At 42.8% G+C, this 25268-nt stretch overlaps 2 protein-coding genes across 2 annotated transcripts in view; both read right to left on the reverse strand.

Moving 5' to 3' along the window:
* The window catches only part of LOC311020128 (fibroblast growth factor 12-like), a 63358-nt gene extending 54676 nt beyond the window's left edge, over nt 1–8682 (reverse strand). The window contains exon 1 of the mRNA XM_084020002.1: nt 8643–8682. Coding sequence (XP_083876128.1) covers nt 8643–8667 — 25 coding nt within the window. The 5' untranslated portion in view covers nt 8668–8682. The remainder of the gene's footprint in view (nt 1–8642) is intronic.
* A 4954-nt stretch (nt 8683–13636) lies between these two features.
* LOC311019810 (nucleotidyltransferase MB21D2) lies at nt 13637–25052 on the reverse strand. Its single transcript, XM_084019407.1, has 2 exons — nt 24744–25052; nt 13637–21023 (listed from the first exon to the last, which is right to left on the reverse strand). The coding sequence occupies exons 1-2, from the start codon at nt 24985–24987 to the stop codon at nt 19759–19761; spliced, it is 1509 nt and encodes a 502-aa protein (XP_083875533.1). The 5' UTR covers nt 24988–25052; the 3' UTR covers nt 13637–19758.
* Nucleotides 25053–25268: the final 216 nt, after the last annotated feature.

Below are 25268 nucleotides of genomic sequence, written 5' to 3' on the forward strand. Positions count from 1 at the left end.
GTTTGGTGAGGTCACCGTCAACACACAAGATGATAAATCACAGATTCAAAAACATGAAGTCACTATGAATCATATACAGGTTGTTTTCCTTTAAATAAAGAAAATTAGATACTATGAAGAGATGAGAGCTGCTGGGAACGAAGGAGGCCAGAGAAACCAGTAAGGAGAATAGACATAAGCCTCTTTTAGACAGATGATTCCGCTGTAATGGTCGAAAGGCGAGTCAAAATATGGCGTGACCTGTTGCGTTTGGATAGAACTTTGTATGCAGCGCTTAGATAGCACCCCGGCTTTGCAGAACGAGTGAGACGTCCCACAGCGCGGCTGCGGTCCTCGTCTATGGACTCATCGGCCATGTGACGTATTCAATGAGTGTCGTAAATCTGATTAGCTCAATGCATCAAAACAACTACGAAAGGTGAACTTTTGCCCGTCTTGCATATTTACAAGTCTCTTCAACCGCAGGTGAAGTTGCTGCATCATAAACATACGTATAACGGCAGGATCGTATGAGCAACTACCATCCTATTATCTGCTTCGGATCTACGCTTTGAGCTTGTTAAATCCGCCGGCAGCGTGTCGCCTTGGTAACACGTCTTCACTACGTCACGCCTTTTCCTCCTCGGGTGCTCGGAGGGTTTAGATAGAACGCCGTATAGACTCGTCTCGCCTCTGATGCGGCTCTGTGACGACCTCTGTTGCCTTCTCAGAGGCATTCAATTCTGTTAGGCCTTTCCGCCTCCGTGAGCGTTTAGACTGACGACGGGGCGGAATAACGGCAGAATACTCTGTGAAAGGGGCTTTTGCAATAAAACAGGGAGGGGCACACACACACACACACCCACACACGAAAACACACACACACACACACACACACACTCCCATCCTCCACTGTGGTATGAACATTAACAGCACAAGATGCTGAGCTCAGCACAAACAGGCTGATGCATGTAGGTGTGTGTGTTTTACTGGCCCCAAACCCCAAACATCTTGAAAACACCAGTGTGTGGCATCAAGGTACGTATATGGTGGTATATGATGGTACATGATGGTATATGATGGTATATGATGGTATATGATGGCATATAACGGTATAAAATAATAATATTAATAATAATAATAATAATAATAATAATAATAATAATAATAATAATAATAAATAATAATAATACATAATATATATAAATGATACTAAAAATAATAGCAATAAAAAAGCAATAAATAAAAATAAATACCCAGTCTACATGCACTCAGACTGTCCTCCCTGCAGCTTGCTTCCTACAAACTTGGCTTGGCTTCAGTGATGAATGAATAATAGCAATACCAATGTAAAAACAATAAATACAAATAAATAACCACAATCTACATGCACAGCACTCCTGCAAAACTTGCAACATGGAAAAAACACTAATAACAGCCAAAAACAAAACCCAAACTACTCTTTAACGTCTTATACTAAAAATACTCGGCAGTGGAGACATCTTTTTAACATCAGCGCAGCGCAACATTTACCATTTAAAGCAGGCAGTGCAACTCTGCTGAAGTGTTTGCGTGATGACAACATGTACCGCTTGTCCAAAGTCTTGACCAGTGTCTTGAAGCCTGGTTGCTAACTGTTCTGATGTCTGATGTCCTCAGCTAGCATGAATGTCACAGCCTATGTATATGACAGTATATGATGGTATATGGTGGTATATGATGGTATATGGTGGTATATTATAGTATATGACGGTATATGATGGTATATGACGGTATATGATGGTATATGGTATATGATGGTATATGATGGTATATGACAGTAAATGATGGTACATGGTATATGGCGGTATATGATGGTATATGGTATATGATGGTATATGACAGTAAATGATGGTACATGGTATATGACGGTATATGATGGTATATGGTATATGACGGTATATGATGGTATATGGTGGTATATGATGGTATATGACAGTAAATGATGGTATATGGTATATGACGGTATATGATGGTATATGGTATATGATGGTATATGGTGGTATATGATTGTATATGACAGTAAATGATGGTATGGTATATGATGGTATATGACGGTATATGATGGTATATGGTATATGACGGTATATGATGGTATATGGTAAATGATGGTATATGATGGTATATGGTATATGACCTATTAAGGTTGTCACGATACTAGAATTTCAAACTCAATACTGATACCCAGGAAAATACAGAATTTAAAAAATAAAGATCAGAACAAATGTTTGTCCGACGTAGTGCAAAAAAACCTGGTAACAACTGTATGGTACATATATGACAACCTTTTTTTTGCAGATAGCTCAGGGATCTCTGTGAACATAAAGAGAATATGGTTTCTCAATGCTAATGGATCAGCTAAATTCCTGTTTATCTTCTGTGTTTCCAGTGACTTGGCACCATGTTTTCATCGCTGATCAAATAGATTTGGTAGGGCAGGCTGATACTGTTTCTGCCTCGTTGCTGGTGGACTTTTTTCAGCTTCAATCTGGGACTTTAAGAGTTTGGCCGCAGGATCAGTTGTGTTTATTTGCGTCGCCCGGGCTGGACATGGTGGAGAGGAGGGGGCTTAACTCTGTGTAGACACTGACAATGTTTCATCAATCATGGCTGAAATTACCACTTTTCCTGCTCTGTACATTTTGTGAAGTCCCAGAAACACCGGCTAATCAAATGGTGTCCTGTCCCCCAGAGCTGCTCGGTGAATCTCAATGAGCTGTATTCAGTGTGAATAACAAGCCACATATCGCCTGGTACGCGCCCCAAATGAAACAAGATTTTTGTAATATAACTGCAGTAAACAGCTAAAAAATGATGCTGAAGTAAAGACATACTGAAGTCGTGGTTTGCTAAGTTTGTCTGCAAAACGATAAGCAAATAACTTTTAAAATGCTTGTTGTCCGAATGGAGTTCGGATCGATCAGAGCTACGCTATGCTAAAGCTGTAGCTGCTCCATAAACACTCACAAAAATGTCATCTAAGCATAAATACAGCCCCCACCTTGTCGTTTGTACATAGAATAGGTCTCTGGTTAGTACTCATAGCTTTGCTCGGTCTCTGTATGAAATAGAAGGTACTAAGGGCTGGGAGCATTTTCAAATGATCGGCATCGGCCAATGCCTGCGCCCACAAGAGCTACTTACGGACTGGACGCCATTTTTGTAATAAAAGGACCGGTCCAGTTCCGCTCATACCCCGAGTCTGTAGTAGGTACTAAGTAGACCTGTAATAGGTCTGTAGCGTCAGTGGGTCCCGCCCCCTATAATTCATTTGTATTTTATCAGATGCAAAAAAACAAACAAGGTTCAAGGTTCTTTATTTATCACATGCTTGAAACATGATAACAGAAAAAACAAGATATCAGCATTATAGATGGGCCATCGACCGCCCTGCTCTCTATATATCTGCATCGGCCAATAAAAAACCCATATCGGTCGACCACTAGTTTGGTATGAACACACTTTATGATGACAACACATGTCAGTTGTGCCGTAAACTGTTGTCATATTTCACCAGGAAGAGAGAGGACACAGTTCTGGAGATGGATGTGTGGCTGGTAAGCTAGGTAGCTAGTTAGCTCAGTATCTTGTCCTTCTCTAGAGTGGTAGAGACCAGTCATCTGCTAGGCTCATTTTCGGTCACCAATGTAGCATTTAAACATGACAGTTTTTTTTTAATTCATGTATTTGTTTGTTCATTTGTTCAACTTAATAATAATGCTGCTGATAGTCACCTGCACTTTCTTTGTTATGGTCATGTTGAAAGGTTCTGAGAATTAAACAAATGCCTTAAAGTGGCAGTCTGTATCTATTTAATTGTCTTTGAAGTTCCTAGCTATCAAAGAGTGAGTTAAAACAATGGTGGTGATCATGTGACCCACTAATGAATTTGCTTGTACTTGCTGCTTGGCCCAGAAATAGGTCTGTTGCGACATTACCGCGCTAAATTCTCAATGACTGATGTTTTTTCCGTCACTCAGCAGCAGTTGGTCTGCCCAGGTGGAGCTACTCACGAAAGTATGCTGCGTTTTACTTGGAATGGGAAATCGGTAACTTCCAACTGCTGAGTCAGGCTCCCTCTAGTCTAAAGTGTTTGACAAGGTACATTTCATTACTGCTGACTCACAATGGAGGATCAAAAGGCAGAGAAAGAAGACCATTCAACTTCCAGTCCCAAGAAAAAGAAACAACAAACTAATGGAAGTAGGGCTGGGCGATTTGGCCTAAAAGTAAAATCTCTTTTTTATTTTTCAAACTAATGCACAATTTTCGATTTAAACTTTGATTTTTTTTCTGTTTTTCTCTAAACAAACTAAAAAGACCAAGGCACAATTTAAATACATATTTTCTTTACTAACACAATCAAAATAAATGAGATTACGAGTCTAGGCCTATGTGAAAATTTTTTTTTAAATCAAATTGAAAAAAATGTCTCTTGTAGGCCACCCCTGAAAGAAGTTGTAAAATGAAATATAAACAGTAATATGAAGCCCGGGTGTAGAAAGCAGGGATTCAAATAAACAAGTTCCTAAATAAGTGCAGTAATAAATCCGTAAAATAGCTAAACTAAAAGTAATTTGGTTTAATTCAGAGATTAAGACAAATTGAGTAAATTATTGTAAATGTTTGTAACAGTAAGGTAAACTGTGGAAAAATAGAGACTGTGCCTTTATTCTAAGTGTAAATTGATTCACTGCATGTATCTGTAACCAGGCGGGTAACCGGGAGGGGCAGGGCTCAAGGAGGATGGGCGGGAAGACGCAGAGGGAAGAGAGAAGATAGATAGGATAGCGCCAAGGAGCAGGAAACGGAGATCGCAAACTTTTGGAAATGTTCTCGTTAATTGGTAAAAGGACATTTGAGTTGGTGGACATTTTTATGGTCCGTCTGTCGGGGCGGTGAATGTGGTTGTATGTGGCTGACTTTTGAGCGCGTTCTGGAAAGTGAGAGAGTCGGCTACTACTGAGTCCCTTAAAGCAAAACAAATCTGCGGAGTCTAGAACTGTTTTTTAAATCTCGATTTTGCGGTTCAGCCATTTCAAAAACAGTAGGAAAGTAAAAATGCTAGATCTAAAAAATTGGCCAGCCCTAAAAGGAAGCGAAGAAAGAAAGTCATCAAGGAGCAAAGTGACTGCCAACGAGGGAAAACCATGGACCTCCTTTCAGTGTGGAGCATTTGAAGGCATCACGCAGATGAGGGGAGTCGAAATTCGACATTTTTTTTAATTTACATTTTATTGATAAGTATTATTCAACCCCTATGTTACACCCAAGCAGGTACGTCAGTTAACGGTTAACTGTCATCGGCTACACATGTCAGCCTAGATGCTAATTTAACTTTTAGCACCGAAAAGGCAGCTTGGGTCTTCCCAGCTGAACTTTGTGCCGAGATCATCAGCAGGCTCTTCAACAGCAGGGAAGGTTGGAGGTTCAAAGTAACCCAGAATGACTGTAAAGTTTGAGTTCAAACTGCTACAGTTTGAATATTTAATTCACTCAATTCAAAGAGTGACAGGTCAGTATGAGCAGGAGCAGACACCGGTATTTGTTGTGGATTCCTGTCAGACATCCAGAATCAGTGAAGATACAGTGAGACAGGAGACGGACAATGTTTGGGTGTTTCTCAGCTGATCAGCAGAAACAAACAGAAATCGACCTGAAATACACACCTCCTATGGGACGATGTGTGTGCGTGTGTGTGTGTGTGTGTGTGTGTGTGTGTGTGTGTGTGTGTGTGTGTGTATCAGGTTCTCTGCTCTGGGCAGCAGGTCACTACGTTGTGGATCTGATCCCAGAATAAATACGAACACGCTGATCCATCTCCAAACAAACTCACGATGAGACCTCGTTTTACCTCCAGATATACAAACACACCGCTGGTCCTCCATAGGCCGCGCCTTCATAGGCCCCGCCTCCTGTCAATCACAAACCAGCTGACCCAATAGACACACCAGTGTTATTAGACTAATTAATAGGGAAAATTCAAAACCTTCAGGATGTCCAATCAAATTGAAGGTCATTGAGGTGCATCTGAACTGACTTGCAGCGATCACTATCTCATCCGGAAACAAAATGGCTAACAACTGAAATGTTTTTTTCAAGCAGGGTGGTGGAATACACAGAGCTACGTGGAGAAAACACATTCCTCGACATATCAACCTGAAATTGTGTTAAATTGTCACAATTAGCATATTAATGATTGCGTTGTGTCACAGTGACCTTTGACCTCCATATAGTCAGTTCTTTTTTTAGTCCAATTTGAATAGAGGGACAGCCCGGAGACATAAATAATACCAAATTCAACCTGTACCCGACAAAATAAAAGTCTCTCTTTAAGCTACATAAGGTTTAGCAGGGTCTGTTAGCATCAAACTAGCACACAAAGCCAAGCTAACAGTGGTAGCTTTATATTATCTGTCCACCGCAGACTGTTAACTATCACAGCTGACTGCTGATGTCACACAATGTTCATTTTATGAGCTAACATCACAGACAGACAGACAAGTCAGTCCAACCTGCTAGTTATTTACAGATCTTCTTGATCTGTCTCCAGTGATCAGATATCTGATCTGAAAACAGCCAAGTTAAAACCCTCTGGAGGTTTGACAGGTTGAAAAAAACATTTCTTTCTGTCTGTCTGTCTCTCTGCATGTCTGTCTGTCTCTCTGCCTTCCTTTTTTTCTCTATACCTGCCTGCCGGTATATCTACCAGGCCTTTAAATGTCCCTGATGGTCTTAAGTGTGGTCTCAATGTGTGTGTCATTTTTGTTTTTTGTTTTTTTTTGTAATATTTTTGTTCACTGAACTGTACAGCACTTTGGTCAACCTTGGTTGTTTTTAAATGTGCTTTACAAATAAATTGATTTGATTTGTATCTCTGCTTGTTTGTCTCTCTACCTGTCTGCCTGTATCTCTGCCTGCCTGTGCCTCTACCTGTCTGTCTCTTTGCCTGTCTGCCTGTATCTCTGCCTGTCTATTTCCCTGCCTGTCTCTATGCTTTTATCTCCCAACTCCCCTGTAAGTCTCAGGTCTGACGCTATACACTCTTACCTGTCTCTCTACCTTCTCCTCCTCCCTCCCTAAGGCCTCATAGCTGTCTCTCTTCTCTCCTGTCTGTCTCTCAGTTTGTTGAGCATTTGTCAACTTCCCTGTCTGTCTCTCTACTATACCTATCCTCCCGTCTCTCTGTCAGTCATGATGTCTCCCTGCATCTCCTGTGTCTCCCAGCTTCCTAACTGTCTCTCTGTCCAAGTGTGATGTCCATATATCCACCTAGTTGTCTGTCTATTTACCATCTCTCTGCACTCCTGTCCGTCTCTCTGCTTCCTCAATAACTGTATAATCTGTCTGTCTGTCTGCCTCTGCCTTGTTATCTGTTCCCCTTCTTGTCCATATCTTTTGTATGTCTTTCTCTTAAGTCTCTCCCTCATCAAAGCTGTCTGTCTCACTCCAACCTCTTATCTGTCCCTCTTCTCCTTGTGTCCTTTGGCATTTGTAAACTTTCCTGTCTGCCTCTCTATTAAACGTTATGTCTGTCTCTCTGACTTCCTGTCTATCTCTCTGTCCCCCTCCTTTCCAAGTATTCTGTCAGTCTCTCCAACTTGTTTTGTTTCTTTACGCTTCCACCTGTCTGCCTGCAACATCCTGTCTTTTTACTCTGTCCATCTCACCACCTGTCTCTCTCTCTCTCTCTCTCTTGAGTCTCTCACTCATCCACTTCTGTCTCTCTTCTCTCCAGTCTGTCTCTACACCCTTTGACCATCCATAAACTTTCCTGACTGTCTCTCTATCAGACCTTACATCTGTCTGTCTGTCCTGTTGTCTGTCCCCCTTCCTATCCACATCTTTTGACAGTCATTTTGTCTATTCATGCTTTCACTTGTCTTTCTTCCCATCCTGCTATCTGTCTGTCTCCCCACCTGTTTCTCTCTCTCTCCATCATCCAACCTGTCTGTCTCTCTCCAACCTCCTATCTGTCACTCTGCTCTCCGGTCTGTCTCTACTTCCTCAAACCTTCCCGCCTGTCTCTCTTTTCTAGTCTCTCAGCCCTCCTGTCTGTCTTCCGTCCTTATCTGCCCCCCCTTCTCTTTACATATTTTGCCAGTCTCACTGCCACATTTTGTTAAGCCTTCACCTGTCTGCCTGCAACATCCTGTGATTTCTTTCTGTCCATCTCACCACCCGTCTCTCTATCTTCAGCCTCCTGTCCTTCCCTCATCCAATCCATCTGTCTCACTGTCCTGTTATGCGTCCCCCTTCACGTCTCTTGGCCATCTCACTGTCACGTTTTGTCTATCTGTGCTTTCCCGTCTTTCTTCCTGTCCTGTTATCTGCCCATCTCACCAGCGGTCTGTCTCTGTGTGTTTTGCTGCATCAGGCTTCTCTCAGCCGTTTGCTTGAAAACAAACTCACACACACACACACTGCACCCCATCCCATAATAACCACACCTAAAAGCTCCAGTGCAGCTGAATTCAGGATGTGAGCAGCAGGCAGGATACCGCAGTACACTTCTACCCAACATGCATCTCTCCCTCTACCACCCATCCACCCATCATCCATCCAGCCATCATCCGCCCTCACTCCGGGGGTAAACTTCCATCATCCCCCGCCCTCCATCCTACCTGGTGCCTTCTCTTTGCCCTCCATCTCCCGGTGCTGCTGCTCGAGGTGCTGAGGTGAGGTGCTCCTCTTCCTCGTCACAAACCCACGCGCCTACTTTCCTACCTTTCTTCCTAAAATCGGTCAACAAGCGTCGAGCCAGAGGGGAGAGAATCTGACCGGGAATCTGCCGCTGAGTGATCGATACTGGCGGGAGAGAGGAGGAGGAGGAGGAGGACGAGGAGGAAGGAGGGAGGCACCGGAAACAAACCGCAGTGTTTTTCTCTTCAACCCTCCACGCAGCGGGGTTTCCTGCTTCTTCTCTTCTTCTTCGCGGATTGTTTTTCCCTCTTGCGGACGTTGAAGCTCGTGCGTTTACCTGTGCCGTGTCCGCGCGCAGCTCTCTCTCTCTCTCTCTCTCTCTCTCTCTCTCTCTCTCTCTCTCTCTCTCTCTCTCTCTCCCTCTTCTCGCGCAGTGTTGCTGCAGCTCACGTGACGTCAGCGCCGGACGAATTTTTAAGGTGACATGATGATGATGATGTGAGGAGGGAACCTTATACCACACAATAAAAATACTCTGTTACATTAAAAATAATAATACCACACAGTAAAAATATTCTGTTACAGTAAAATTACTGATACCACACAGTAAAAATACTATGTTACAGTAAGAGTACTAATACCACACTGTAAAATGCTATTACACTAAAAGTACTAATACCACACAGTAAAAATACTATGTTACAGTAAATGTACAAATACAACACAATATAATACTCTGTTACAGTAAAAGCACAAATACCACACTATTTAGGGTCGCGGGGGGCTGGAGCCGATCCCAGCTGTCATTGGGCGAAGGCTGGGTACACCCTGGACAGGACACCAGTCACAGGGCTAACATGTAGAGACAGACAGGTAACCAGTCTATCACAGGGCTAACATGTAGAGACAGACAGGTAACCAGTCTATCACAGGGCTAACATGTAGAGACAGACAGGTAACCAGTCTATCACAGGGCTAACATGTAGAGACAGACAGGTAACCAGTCTATCACAGGGAGACATGTAGAGACAGACAGGTAACCAGTCTATCACAGGGCTGACATGTAGAGACAGACAGGTAACCAGTCTATCACAGGGCCGACATGTAGAGACAGACAGGTAACCAGTCTATCACAGGGCTGACATGTAGAGACAGACAGGTAACCAGTCTATCACAGGGCCGACATGTAGAGACAGACAGGTTACCAGTCTATCACAGGGCCGACATGTAGAGACAGACAGGTAACCAGTCTATCACAGGGCTGACATGTAGAGACAGACAGGTAACCAGTCTATCACAGGGCTGACATGTAGAGACAGACAGGTAACCAGTCTATCACAGGGCCGACATGTAGAGACAGACAGGTAACCAGTCTATCACAGGGCTGACATGTAGAGACAGACAGGTTACTAGTCTATCACAGGGAGACATGTAGAGACAGACAGGTAACCAGTCTATCACATGGCTGACATGTAGAGACAGACAGGTTACTAGTCTATCACAGGGAGACATGTAGAGACAGACAGGTAACCAGTCTATCACATGGCTGACATGTAGAGACAGACAGGTAACCAGTCTATCACAGGGCTGACATGTAGAGACAGACAGGTAACCAGTCTATCACAGGGCTGACATGTAGAGACAGACAGGTAACCAGTCTATCACAGGGCCAACATGTAGAGACAGACAGGTAACCAGTCTATCACAGGGCTGACATGTAGAGACAGACAGGTAACCAGTCTATCACAGGGCCAACATGTAGAGACAGACAGGTAACCAGTCTATCACAGGGAGACATGTAGAGACAGACAGGTAACCAGTCTATCACAGGGCCAACATGTAGAGACAGACAGGTAACCAGTCTATCACAGGGCTGACATGTAGAGACAGACAGGTAACCAGTCTATCACAGGGCTGACATGTAGAGACAGACAGGTAACCAGTCTATCACAGGGCTGACATGTAGAGACAGACAGGTAACCAGTCTATCACAGGGCTGACATTTAGAGACAGACAGGTAACCAGTCTATCACAGGGCCAACATGTAGAGACAGACAGGTAACCAGTCTATCACAGGGAGACATGTAGAGACAGACAGGTAACCAGTCTATCACAGGGCCAACATGTAGAGACAGACAGGTAACCAGTCTATCACAGGGCTGACATGTAGAGACAGACAGGTAACCAGTCTATCACAGGGCTGACATGTAGAGACAGACAGGTAACCAGTCTATCACAGGGCTGACATGTAGAGACAGACAGGTAACCAGTCTATCACAGGGCCAACATGTAGAGACAGACAGGTAACCAGTCTATCACAGGGAGACATGTAGAGACAGACAGGTAACCAGTCTATCACAGGGCCAACATGTAGAGACAGACAGGTAACCAGTCTATCACAGGGCTGACATGTAGAGACAGACAGGTAACCACTCTATCACAGGGCTGACATGTAGAGACAGACAGGTAACCAGTCTATCACAGGGCTGACATGTAGAGACAGACAACCATTCACTCTCACATTCACACCTACGGGCAATTTAGAGTCACCAATTTACCTATCCCCATCCTGCATGTCTTTGGACTGTGGGAGGAAGCCAGAGAACCCGTAGAAAACCCACGCTTACACGGGAGAACATGCAAACTCCACACAGAAGGAACCCGGGCCCGACCCGGGAATCGAACCCGGGACCCCCTTCCTGAGAGGCGACAGTGCTACCCACTACACCAATAAAAATGCTCCGTTAAAGTAAATGTACAAACACCACAGAGTAAAAATACTCTTTTACCGTAAATGTACTAATGCCACACAATACAAATTCTATCTTACAGTAAAAAATAATAATAATACGACACAGTAAAAATACAAGTAAACTACCATTAATTCTTTTGTACTGTTTGCTGTGTGGTATTAGTACTTTTACAATATATTTAAAGGTCGGTTTCTCTTAATGCATTTTTTTTTTGTAAACACATACATACATACATACATATGCCCTTGCGTGTGCACATTGGCAGTATTTTCTGGATGGGAGTGATACAAAGAGATATCCTAAACTCTTGACTTGAAATGAGCTTCAGGATAAAAAGGAGGGAGGTTAGAGGAGCTCAAGGTAATATCATATCAATAATCTCCTGCGTGCTGAACATAACTGTGAGTGTTTTTTGACTATGGATGAATAATTGATGTGAGGATATGTGAGGTTCAGGTCAGATAATGTATTACCAACAGCCAGAGAGTAGACTCTATTAAAACACATCCTGTAGTACTTCCATCATGTATCTGACTCCAGTTATCTTGCTGGTGTGACATTACATCACCAACGGATTAGAACAGCAGCTGCATCACATTCAATGTAATCTATTAGCAGGAAGTGTTGTTGAGTAACTTCACAAAGAACAAGCACTTAGAAATAATCAGCAGTAGAATGTAACTGAACACATTTACTCAAGTACTGCACAATATACTTGCATATTAATATACAAGGTACTCATACTTTACTTGACTATTTCTATTTTGTGGTACTTTATACTTCTCCACTACATCTCACCAAACATTGTACTTTTTACTGCACTATGTGTAAGCACATAAAAGGCTGAATACACAACTTAACTACATTGTGGTATTACTACTTTTATTGAGTTAACAGGTGATATATACAGCTGAGTCCACCTGAGACACGGAGAGGACTGTTGGTATGGGTCTCATCTCCTTTCTCCTCTCCTCCCCTATTCTCCAATCCTACCTGTCCTCTCCTTGTTAATTCTCCTGATTCCTCTCCTCCAGTCTTCTCCTAGTTTCCTTTCTTTATCTCCTCTCTCCTCATCTCTTCCATTCTCATCTCCTCTCATCTCTGTGGTCTTCTTCAGCTTCCTCCTGTCCTCCACCTGTCCTCCACCTGTCCTCCAAAGGCTCTTCTTTCTTCTCGTCTCTTCTCCTCGTCTTTCATTTGCTTCTTGCTGTGTCTTCTTCTTCTTCTTCCTCGTCGTCATCAGAGCTGTCACCGTGCCAACCTGAAACCATCCATTAGCCTCCAAATAGAAACACAACATATGGTGTCATGAAGAGATGATGTAGTTGGTTAGTTAGTACTGCTGGTCAGGACCCAACAGCAAAAACAACATGTTGCCAATGCTGTCTCCTCTCCTTGTTTCTGACACACACACACACACACACACACACACACACACACACACACACACACAGCTGGTCAGGACACAAAGCTGTCGTCCCTCCTTGTTTCCTTGTATCCGACACACACATGCTGCTGGACAAGGCGAGGAGCGGAAATGATGAGAAGAACGCTGCATTTCAGACAACCTGGACATGTCAAAATATTATATTATATACTTCCTCATGAAAGTGTGAAAACAGATTGAAGAAAAATGAAAATCTTGACTTCACCAAGGAACAGTCCTGCGTTTTCGTCATATCTTCTTAAACTAAAAATGAATGATCATGTTGCATAGTGATGATCTGTCTCACTTAACAGGAAGTCTACAGGGTTTGTTCCGCCTCCTGCTGAACACAACAACCATTCAGGTATTGTATTACTAAATCAAGATGTTGAACTAAATATTAAAGTTTGACTAATAACAAATACTTTTGTTTTACATGAGTGTTTATATTGTAATTGTAATAAGTGTCTTTGTTCATCACAAAACTATTTGTTTTACTGTTGAATGTAAAAAAAAAAAAAAGACCCTCTCATTAAAATACATTGTTGTTCAGCTCCTTTTTATACATTAATGTTGCAAATAGTTGAATGAAAAATGAATAGTCAACTTGTGGTGTGATGTTTGTGGTGGGCCCACAAACATCACAACAAGGTGATTGTATAGTCTGTATTTTGTTGCCAGTCTAGTTAACATCAGGATGTAAAGAGGATTCTATAGATTTTCATCCCTGAATACTGAATCAAATGTACAGGATGTGAAGTGGACCGAGGATCAAAAGAAGGACCAGACAGGAGTTTGAGTTATTTTACCAAGTGTTATTTACAACAGCAGTTCCAGATTACAGGAGCAGATAAAGTCACTGTGTTTGTACAGACAGCAGCCGTTCAGACGACAGCTCCCTCCTCAAAAAATCACACCAACATCATCCTCTTCTTCGGCACAAACATACTTCTGACAGTACAATGTGACAAAAAAAGAAAAGCATGTCTAAAGGTGGATTTTAACCAAATATTATTAAAATGTTAGCTTGTAAATCTCTTAGCTAAACCTCTGGAAATGTCTAAACACTGTTTTATCATCAGGGAATTTGACTGACAATATAACATTTTAACATTAATATCTAATATATTCTAATGACAGGACTGCTGCAATGAGCCTCCTGTCTCTGGGTAAAGTCACAGTGGCTGAAGTCAGTTATGGCTGGTCCCAAACTATGGCTATTGTGGTCTTGATCCTGATTTTGGGCACAAGAAATCTGCATTCAAGCACTTCATTTATTGAGGAGACACTTTCATTTCCATCTCGTGAATTAGGAATGTATAGTTGGAGTAAGTGAAAAGCTTTAGAAAATGCTTGCTCAGGATCATCATTTTGCTAACAATTATAAACGTGAGCGGAGTTTCACAGGGTTCGATTCTGGGGCCTCTGTTGTTCAACAAATTAGATTTAAACTGCATTTCCTTTAGCTGGATGGCAACAATAGTGAAATCACAGTCCATACTTAAAGTCAGTCCAGTATTATTAACCCTTCAACCAATTAAGATATGCTGTAAAAGAAATTCACCGAGGACAGACTTAGAGACTACAGTGACTACCCTACAGTGAATTCTAGTGGACGAAGGAGGAGCTGCCGTCTGAAGGGTTAACCCATCAGAGTCAACATTGCATAAAGAAATCCATCATCATCAGAACAAAGTAGAGCAGCAAGATACAGAGAAAATCATAAAGAAAACTCACAGTTAGAAGGTTCTGAACAGAGAGAGGAGTAAGGTCAAAGGTCATGGAGCTCATAAGAACTACACACCGATTACATTTCCACTGAGCTGGAGTGTGTGTGTGTGTGTTTTAAGTGTCCTATGGGCTGTTTGTGTCTCCATTAAAACCAGCAGTGTTTTAGTGTGTAGTCATAATGCTGCAGGATGTATGTTGGAGTGTGTATGTGTGTACTTGCAGTGAGTGTATTTTCACTAATTGCACTTGAGGATGAGGTCATGGAGATCACGTTATCGGTCAGATGTCCGTTTTTTGGGCATTTTTCTGGAAATGTTTCGGGTCAGTTGAAAACACACAAAAAATGGGGCTGACTTGCCTTCAACTCAACCAGCTCAACTACAACTCCCATGATTCCCAGAGACAGCCAAAGCCATGTTGGTAGCTACAACTGTTGAATGGCACAAATATATTTAACATTGTTAAAGTTAAACGATTATCACATCGGATCAGTTGGTACGAACACACGTTTATCTTCATCGTTTTTAGAATCACTGGCAAAGTTCATTTTACATCCAGTTTAGGGTTCCTTCTCCCATTCATGGTGAAATAGTAATGGTGACTATGGGTGGGACAATAAGCTGATCGTAGTGAATTAACATTATTGGGATAATCATAAACACAGTCACATGAGTGAATTGAAAAAGCTGTCTGGTTTGCTATAATGGTAGAGGTGAAAACATTTTCTCTGATTTAAAAATGATCAGAAGGATCAGACTCACACAACATTGCTATTTTTAACATTTTATTCATACATTATGTCCCTTGTGATCTTCACTAAAAAAAGTTGTGTTCCATTTAAATGCAATACATATTTGTTTCTAAACAAAATGTAAAGGGTTACCAGTGTGTTTTAGTGCAAGAGTTTTAAGCATGTTTTGATAACTATCGGGATAATATTGTGAATCACAATTATTTTGGCCAGGGTAATCGTGAATTTCTGTTTCCCTACCATCCCATGCATAACACTGACAGCCATGTTGTTGTTGTGAGCTTGTTGTATTGAACAAGAGTCGAACCCGCGACGTTAACTAAAAGTCACAAATACAGCAGCTGGACAGAAAACGATTATTAGAGGTCGTACAGATACAGTGAAGCTCGTTGAAAGGTCCAATTAAAACAAAATGAAGTGACAGGAACAAGTGGAGAGAGATGCCAGTGATATCATGTGACACTGTATCCGATAATGGTCATAGAGCAGCACATTAGCCTGACTGTTAAACAGGCTGTTTGCACACAGTGATGCTGTCACCTCGGTTACAAATACAGGACTGTTTCATGTTCAGCACATGATCCACACGCCATGCTCTGATTGGCTGGTTATGTTCTGATGTTACAGTTTTTCTCAGTCGCTTTGGTGCTTTTCACAGATCAGAATGAAAATTCTCCTAACTATTAGTCCAACCTCCACAACATTTAGTAATGTGCACACCATAGTAGCAATTTCTCCTTCCTCTGAACAAATTGCAAATGCTTTTGGACATGTATCAGTTGCTTTCATACAATTCTCTGCTGTTTTATAACATTATCATTTGCTTGTCACGTCAGTCAAAATGAACTATACTTATGGATGCTGAATAGTCGTTCCCAATAAAACTAAGTTTTCATTTCATTGCTTGAGTCATTACATACAAAATTGTTGAACTAGTTATCAAATTCTGTCAAGATTATTTTATACCTTTATTTATCACTTTTTCCTGGAAATGTCTCCTAAATTGAATAATTGCTCTCAGGTGAACTTCAGCTTTCACTCAGGAGGAGGTGTGTGAAGTATTAGTTGTAACCAATGACAAGCCACTTGTTGACAGTCATTCAGGGATGAATCCCATGAACCCTCACTTGGCAAGCATAAACTGAGCAGGACATAGTGTGGACCATTTCTACAAAACAGGGGAAGAGGGAGAAGAGGCCAAATACATAGGCAGATTCCTAATGAAATTAGGGCTACAGTTGTGGACCATGTTGTCAATCACAGCCTCACAATGGCTGAGGCTGGTCGGAGGGTGAAACCAAATGTTGGAAGAACCACTGTGAATTGAAGCTCTACCAGAAGAGTGTTTCTTATGTTTGTTCTAAATAAGTGACTGTAGTGTATTTTTCTTTTGCACAATGCTGTAGAATTGGAAAGAGCATATACAGTAAAAATTTGAAAAATACGTATTCAGTGTCTTGTACTCACTTACTCCCCTAACTACGGCAATGTGTAACTTTACTGTAGTTTTCAAATGGCTGTACAAGTAGTGTATACTGCTGTCTTGAGCATTTTCAGGTAGTGTCACCGAGTTCTGACTTTTTTTTCCATTGGAAAAAAGAGAATAAACTGTCATAATGAAAACATGACAAATCCATTTCACTATGTTGTTCATAAATGATGGTGTCGAGACTTCTCATTTTGATGACACTGGCAGTTTCATTGACATGAATACTTGCTTTTGAGGAATGGACTATCCATGTTGAGCAAGTGATGTGCTTTTGCAGGTTATCCACTAGGTTTTGCAGTTTGCACTAATTGTCGTGAGAAATGCACTGATGTTAATAGTGATGTGCGAAAAGCACCAAAGTGACTGAGAAAAACTGTAAAGAGACAGTTGAGCCCCAAATCCCCTTACCTGTATAGCTATTTATCAATCTAGATTGTTGGTTTTAGTTTGATCAATGTTCTTTCCTACGGTGTGATAAGGGTGAATGGACGAATTAAGTTGTCAAATTTTATTAATTTAGTCGACTCTCTACGTTTCGTAATGCACTCCACTTATTGTCGTTGCAAAACCGCCCCAATTAAAAATGGCTAGCGTTCTTATTTTACTTCTATGAGTTACAGCTCTAAACAGCCAATAGGATGAAATCTTACACTAATGTAACATATTAGGTGAACCAATAATGAATGAGTTAAAACAATGTAAAAACTTAATATCATGGCATGGTTACTCAAGATATTCCTCAGACCTCGTTTCATGGAGGAACTAATTTCTTTCTACCCAGCTGTCACCAGAGTGGACGCACACTTCCTTCTGCAAGGTGATATGGTTGCTGGGTGAAATTAGGCAGAAGGAAAATAGTTGCTACACCAGATGTCTCACAACAATGTCCAAGGATTATCTCGGGTAACAAAGGTTGAGAGGTAAATGACATATGGTTCCATTATATTGGAGTGAAGGCAGGCATCTCTACTGTTAATATCTCCAACACTTGACAACTCACTCTAGACTGATATCTAGACTGATACATATCACGACAGGTGAGAGGAAGCAGAACCACCAACTTGTGGTTGTATCCCTCCACCAAGCCAGTTGAAACATGTCATTGAGGGCTAAAAAAAGAAAAGAAAAACAGAATCAAACATGCTCGACTTTCCATGGGGACGTTGTGGGGGGACGATGGAGCGCAGGCCGTGGTCTGCTATGACACCCATACACGGTATGGGTGTCATAGCAGACCAAAAAAAGCACCATCAGTAACGCACTCACTATTCGGACGTTGGGATAATCATTCACTCCCTATGATGATGTCATGTAGTGGGAGCCTGGCATTACAACGTTTCGTTTAGAAGGAATGGCGTCGGTCTCCAGGGTTGTGTGATTCTGTATGTGTGAACGAGGCGCAACAGACCAATTCATACAAACATCACCGTCACTCGCCGTCCACAGCTTCTGGTCACACTGGACCTGAAAAGACTTTACTAGTCGCCAGATCGACATTTCAGACTCCATCTGTTTAAGTACTACTGCAGTATCACTGTGTACTCGGTGCTATCTCACCGCTCTAATATACACACTTAAAACGTGCAGTACAACCATTTCTCAGCAGTGTCACTACTGATAATATACATCATTCAGGCGAACACAATGTCCACCATCAAGAGGAAACGTGGTGATTCTTTTAACATTCTGTGCAAAATTAGACGAAAAGTAGTCCACATATCATCATCATCATCAGTCTATTATCTCAGTGTTCAGTCAGTCTACTTCTATTTACAGTTAGTTTCTATGACGTTAGTACCATCGTCCCCCAGAGGGACTAAGACATTCCTCAAAGGGACAAAATCCACCTTCCAACAGAACTCTGCCGTTTTCACTCCTGGGTTCGAGACTTCTGTACGTGCCATTTGGCATCCCCAACTCCTGAATGTGTATACAATCTTAAACAGAACAGTCTTGTTCAACAATCTTGTTGCTGTACGAGGCTTGGTGTGAAATCATGAACGATGCCGAGCTGCTGCGGACGGAGCAACTCTGATATCTGGTTTCATTTTATTCTCATCTCATAAGTCTGACTCTGAATGTCATCATGATATCATCTGAGGTCCTATTATTTCCTTTATTATGACAATGGTTGACATAATGTCATAACTATGAGTATAAGCGATTTTCATAATCATGGAAACGTCATAATAAATGACTATCATTATGAAAAACTGTATCGATTATAAGAGAATAAGAATGGTATACAAGATAGTATCTCATAAGACATGACATCATATTTATGAGAAACTATTTTTAAAACCAAGATCAAAGTCTTTTAATGACAACATATGAAACTGAAACTGTCAAAACTGTAATCAAAGTTTTGTTCGATGAGCACTGAAGATTTAGTGTCATTGTTGCATGTCTTGCATCAGCTATAGCTCAACGTAATAACATTTAGTGTTATCAATGATAGTTACCTTAAAATGCATCATATTATTACCTTCCGGTTACCCAATTACTGCCGCCTGCTACCTAGATCAGTGAATATACTTTGAACAAGCTTCTGTGACGTTTTCAGGAGTTGTGGATTTCGTCTCGTTTCCAGGATCCCTGATAATTAAACTAGTGTAACGTTGGACCAGCAGGTCCATGTCAAAGGTGGATTTTTGCCTCGTTCTGAAGTTTTTAAAAACACCTGCTGCTATTCAGCTGTCTATTTAAAAGGCATTCAGCAGGTAAAAAACACAGGGCACACAGTGAAAGAGGAGGGAAGAGGGGAAGGGGAATAGAAAAATAAAAATAAAAAAATAAAAAACTTGTGGCAGACACAACTAGACGATCACCTCACTTCACTCTGTGGCAGAGAAACATAAAAAAAATGTATAAAATAAAGTTTCAGAGGAGGTGGGGCACCGGGGCGAGGAGGAGGAAGGCAGAGAGAAAGGAGGAAGAGGCGTCAGTCTCAGAAGAACTTGTCGTCAATGCGGAAGTGCGGTCTCGTGACGTCGTCCGGGTTGATGAAGACTGAGATGGATTTCCCAGGATTCTCCGTGACGAGCTGCTGGAGCTTCTTGGCCAGCCGGTCATCAGGCTGGTTCTCTCCGCCCGCATCGGACTGCGGCGACGGCAAGTTGTTGGCGCTGCCTCGCCACTGCAGTTCCACGGTCAGCCTGTTGGCGGCCTTGGCGTGCTCGATGGTGGTGCGAAGGTGCTCGGCTGGGTCGGAGCGCACCGAGGAGAGTTTGCGGGCGTGCAGCATGGCCGTCTCGTCTGAAAGGTGCTCCAGCATGTTGCACTGCGGGATGAAGTAGTTGGGACACATCTTGTTGACGAGGCAGTGCTGCAGGTCGTCGATCAGGCCCAGAAGGAAGTGGGCGGAGAAGTCGTCCTGGCCCAGGTAGTTTGTGGGGAGGCGGTCGCAGGCCCACAGCATGATGCTGCGGAGGTGGTAGGGGCTGATGGCTTTGGGGCGCGACAGCAACTTGATGATGATGGCTTTGCAGGCCTGGTACGCCTGCATCAGGCTGGACGAGATACACTTCTTCAGCTGCACCTCACTGCGCGCGAATGACAGACGCCACTCGTTCTCCTTGCGGCCTTTGTAGGAAGAGGCAGGGACGAGGTAGAAGCCACTAATCACCTCCTCCTCTGTGATCTTCCCATCCCAGAAGTGGTTCTCCATCAGCCAGCTCTGGGCAACGGCTGGCCAGCCTTTAAACGACACCACCGGGACGATATCGTACAGCATCCGACTGCTGCCAACGCCAAGGATGACCGAGATAATGGTGCCGTTCCTCTCCACCTTCTCCACCCTCGGCATCCCACGCTGCGGCTTCTTCTGCACCTCCAGCAAAACCAGCGAGATGGATTGGTAGAACCAGTCGGCCACCAGTGTCGGAGAGAAGAAGTAGTTGGTGGTGCCGTTAATGTGGTCCACGATGGTGCAGCAGTCCTTCCACTTGGTGATGGTACCTTCGTCAAAGAGGCGGAGGCTGAGCCAGGAGTGGCCCAGCGCCGAGTGCCTCATGTCAAGGGTCACCGGCTGGTTGCGGTCGTGGAGTTTGAGCGCCGGGACCAGCAGGGTGAAGTCCATGTCGTAATCTGTGCCACGAGCATAGACACTCAGCTCATCCAGATCCATGTCCACCACTCCCTCTCGGACGCCTCCTGAGAGGAGGAGGTACTCGTTGGCGACCGGGAGCTTCTGGTCCAACTTCTGGACCATTCCTGAGGGACAGACAAAGAATGATCGGAAGAGTTAGAGATCACAGTGCATATTTACGTTTACCGTGTTGTGTTCACCTGACGCAAAGAAAACTCACAGTGCAATCGCAAACAAAGACGATACAAAGATGGAATTGGAAGCAAATACGTGCCAGAGGATGCGAATGACGCAACACAAATTAGAGCCAAAAGGCAAAATGTGTAATTTGTGTATTCACGCAAGTTGAAATATTGCAACAAAAAATTCATGTGACCATTTGTTTTGAAAGCCAACAAGAGATTCTCCTCCTGTTGTCTTGACGTCTTGACTTTGCTGAATTAGAAATGGAGGAAACAAATCCTGTATCAGTCTGTGGTCCCCCAGAGATCTAGTAGCTCATATTAGTCCAGAGACCAGACCAGACTCTGTGGAGAAATGTATGTGACTGTCTATGGTCCAGACAACATCGCTGCCATATTTTTTTTTCTAGATGACCTTATTTTAAGTGTTGATGGAGCAGCTACAATGTTAGCATAGCCTACCTCCATTCAAAAACAAGCATTTTAAAAAGTTGTTTGTTGTCATGGAGACAGACCTAACAAAGCATGACTTTAGATTTTTTTTACAAATCCCCATCATTGTGTAGCTAACGACACAGGGCTACGAGTTTCTGGGAGACATGCTTGTGAACATTGATTCAACGTAGTTTCTATTCATTTTGCTTTCATAGCCCATCACCCAATAACAGGTAACTAATCGAGTCAAACGACAAATTGACTTAAAATCCCTGTTTACTCCTGCGCCCTATTGATTCAATAAGCTTTACACATTTGAAAGTGTTAATTCCATCCAGTTTTAATGTTTTGTGTTGTAAATGTCTTTTATTTTGTGTTGGCTTGGCTAGAGTTCATTGACGCAATTTGACCAGGTTCCAGGTGCAGGTTACAATTATTGTTATAGTTGTAGTTTGATCATTTGGTCTCTTTAATCAGATGATCGATTCTGAATTGAAACGTTTTCAATACTCAATTTGTCTGCTTTCAAGCCTGCTCTTTAATGCTCAGCCACACCGGACCAACTACGGGGAGCTCCATGATGCTGGACCCCCAACTGTACACACAAGCCGGCTCCATCACAGGCACAACATGCTCGGCATTACAGAGCTCCATCACGCCTGAAATCACCACTATTGCTGCTTTACATGTTGAAGTCCAGATACGCCGTGAAACCAAACGCCATCCTGTCTGGGTTCATGACATCACCCAGAGGTGCTTGTAGATTTCATCAAGCTGGATTCACTGGATCTGGAAAGACCCTCATCTGCTGGTTTAGCAGCTGTATGAGCCCAGCTGTGATTAAATTGCAATAAAAAGGATACTGAATTAGTAACACGTGGGAGGTTAACACAATGAGCTTGTTGTCATGACAATTTCCACTTCAATAGAACACCATGGAAAATATCTTGAAAGTCATTCAACATGTTCAATACCACGGGGAACATGGACACATTGGTGTCATCACAGTATTTTCCATACTTCCAACAACAGTCTACTGGTTCATCGTGTAAACTTAATGGTCAGTTATGTTGAAATTGGGTCCGTCACCATCATCAGGGTGTTGTCCTTTCAGCTGCATTGCAAAATGTTGTGTCAGCACGAGGGTTGGACCGATTTACGGTTTAACTGGTCCGGTTCGGTGTATGGCGACGCACCACATAGCATTTAACAAGCTGTGAACATAGATCCAAAGAAGATAAAAAGCTGCTAGTTGCTCAAACGAGGCCGCCGTTGTATCATCAACATGAATATGATGCACAGCAACTTCGCTGTTAAAGAGGCGTGTAAATATGCAAGACGAGCAAAAATTCACCTCTTAGTTGTTTTAAAGCCTCGAGCTAATCATAATTCCAACACTCATTAAATACGTCAGGCTGCCTTTGGCGCCGAGACACCATGTTATTAATAAACGGTACGATCGCTGCATATTTTTGACTCTCCTTTCCGTGATTACGGCGCCTAGTGGGAATGGTCGGTATAACCGGTTCGGTCTGGTCTTTGGTTTTGTATCAGAACAGTTTGAAAATATTTAAAGCGACCCAAGCCTAGTCAGCACCTTCTGTTAGCATCCTTTGCTTCAAACTAGCGATGTCAGGTTGCTTTAATTTGGCTTTCCTAGCCCGGCACCCATTAACTGGTAACTTTTTTAGGCAAAAAAATGAAAAAATGTAATAAAAAAGAGATCCTATTGACTTAACGAACTTTGTGCCACATTTTGAGGCCATGTAACCATCCAGTTCAATGTGTATTGTTTTATTTGCTGAAGTTAACTGCTGCATTCCGATCAGGTTACACACACACACACACACACACACACACGCACACACACACACACACACACACACACACACACACACACACACACACACACACACACACAAACTGTTATTTAAATAAGCGTCAATTCATTAGATTTATATGTGTTACATTTTGTTTTACAATGTTTAAAAAGCAATGTTTGAGTCGAGCCTGATGTTTCACACACAAATAATGATCCCAGTCTTATTGATTAAAGACTAATACCTGATCGGTACTCAGTATCGGCTGATAAACAAGGATCAGGTATGTTGCCTCCCAACAAATCATTATATTCAACCAGAGTGAGCAAGACGAGAAGGAGCCATGTGTCAACACTGTAACAGGTGTATCTGAAGGGCAGAAAATTAGTATTTAAACCATTTCAAATTCAGAATCAAGATATCAATCTTTCTGACAACAAATACAACAAGCTGATCAGCTGATTGGGAGTCAATCACACTATGGCAAGAGCAAATCTAGGCCGAGCAGGTAGCAGGAAGTCCCGCCTGCTGCTTCCTGTCAGCTACAACAACAGGGAGAGTTGCCCTCAGAGAAAGTGTTTGAGAGGCTCCTTATTTTATAATGAAAATTGTTTATTAAAGTTGCCAAATGTCCCCTCAGGCCCCAGCAGGAGGACTGTGTCTGTCTTTTTGGTCTACTGTCTGAAATAAATTCATGAAAACAAACGGATCTCTATGAATTAATATTCCTGCAGTGATTTGTTAATTGCCTGATTTGTACCATTCCCCCACTGATCTTTCTGACGAGAGAAAAATATAATAACTGCTGGAGTTAAATCTAGAGTTGTATAATCCGGCCTCATAATACCCTAAACCTCCCTGCAGGGTTTTTGTGTTTGATGATGCTTAATGGATCTGATTTCATTGCTTGTAAAGGTGGAGCTCATTGTAATGACTGTATATACTGCTGGTAGTTTAATCTTTAACAATACATCATCATGGATATAATTCCTTCCAGTGCTTGACTGATTAGAACTATGTGGCGTTTCTCGCTATAAATAAAGAGCAGGTGGATGTAAAGGCTGGAAGCCCTTGAACGCATCAGCGTGCTGCTGTCTGCGGGTCTGGTTCCAGGTAGACCAGCCTCAGCGGCTCCGACACAAACACCAACATCCCGAGGATTAAATATGCATCATTGCTGCTCTTTAACATTTAAAGTCACGCATCGTCGATCTGCCTCCACACCTCAACCGGAAACTCAAACGAACCCGTTCGTGATTCTGTTTAAAATAAAGCATCCTCTGTGTTTGAGGGCAGGTGGACTCTGAGGGATCATCCTTGTACCAGTAGACCCCTTTCCAAACACGGTGTAAAGCCCCGCAGCCCGGTGTCTGGTGTCCCTTTAGATAACGGTGTTATTGTTCCTCACCCAACATTGAGAAGATGAAGTCCTTGGCCGTGTGGATCTCCAGAGCCCGCTGGTCGTCGTACTCCCGCTGGTCGTGCTTACTATACTCCTGGATGAGCCGGTTCAGGTCCTCCATGCGGGCCGCCGACCTGAAGTCGAGCTCGGGCCCGACGCCGCCGTGCGGGAGTCTCCCAGCGGCCATGGTGGGGCTGTTCCCGAGGCTGCCCGCCGAGCCAGCTCGGCTGGAGAGAGCAGGGGCCGCCATCTTTCCTCCGCGGTCACACACAGGTTTACTACGGGTGAGAGTACCGCCGCTGGTCCGTTCTGAGCCGAGCCTTGGCAGACCACACCAAACACCACCACCGGAAACTACGGCTACACTTCCGCTGCTCGACGCCTTCAAAATAAACGTGCTGTGTTGCTCAGGACGGAGGATGTTTTCAACGTGTTACAAAATGTGATTCCACTAGAAACGTTTTATTATGATAATTCAAACGACTTGATTCTGATGACCAAATATTGTTTGCACTCCTCTCATCTTTTTAA

The sequence above is a fragment of the Eutrigla gurnardus genome (assembly GCF_963514095.1).
Source record: "Eutrigla gurnardus genome assembly, chromosome: 10".
Lineage (NCBI taxonomy): Eukaryota > Metazoa > Chordata > Actinopteri > Perciformes > Triglidae > Eutrigla > Eutrigla gurnardus.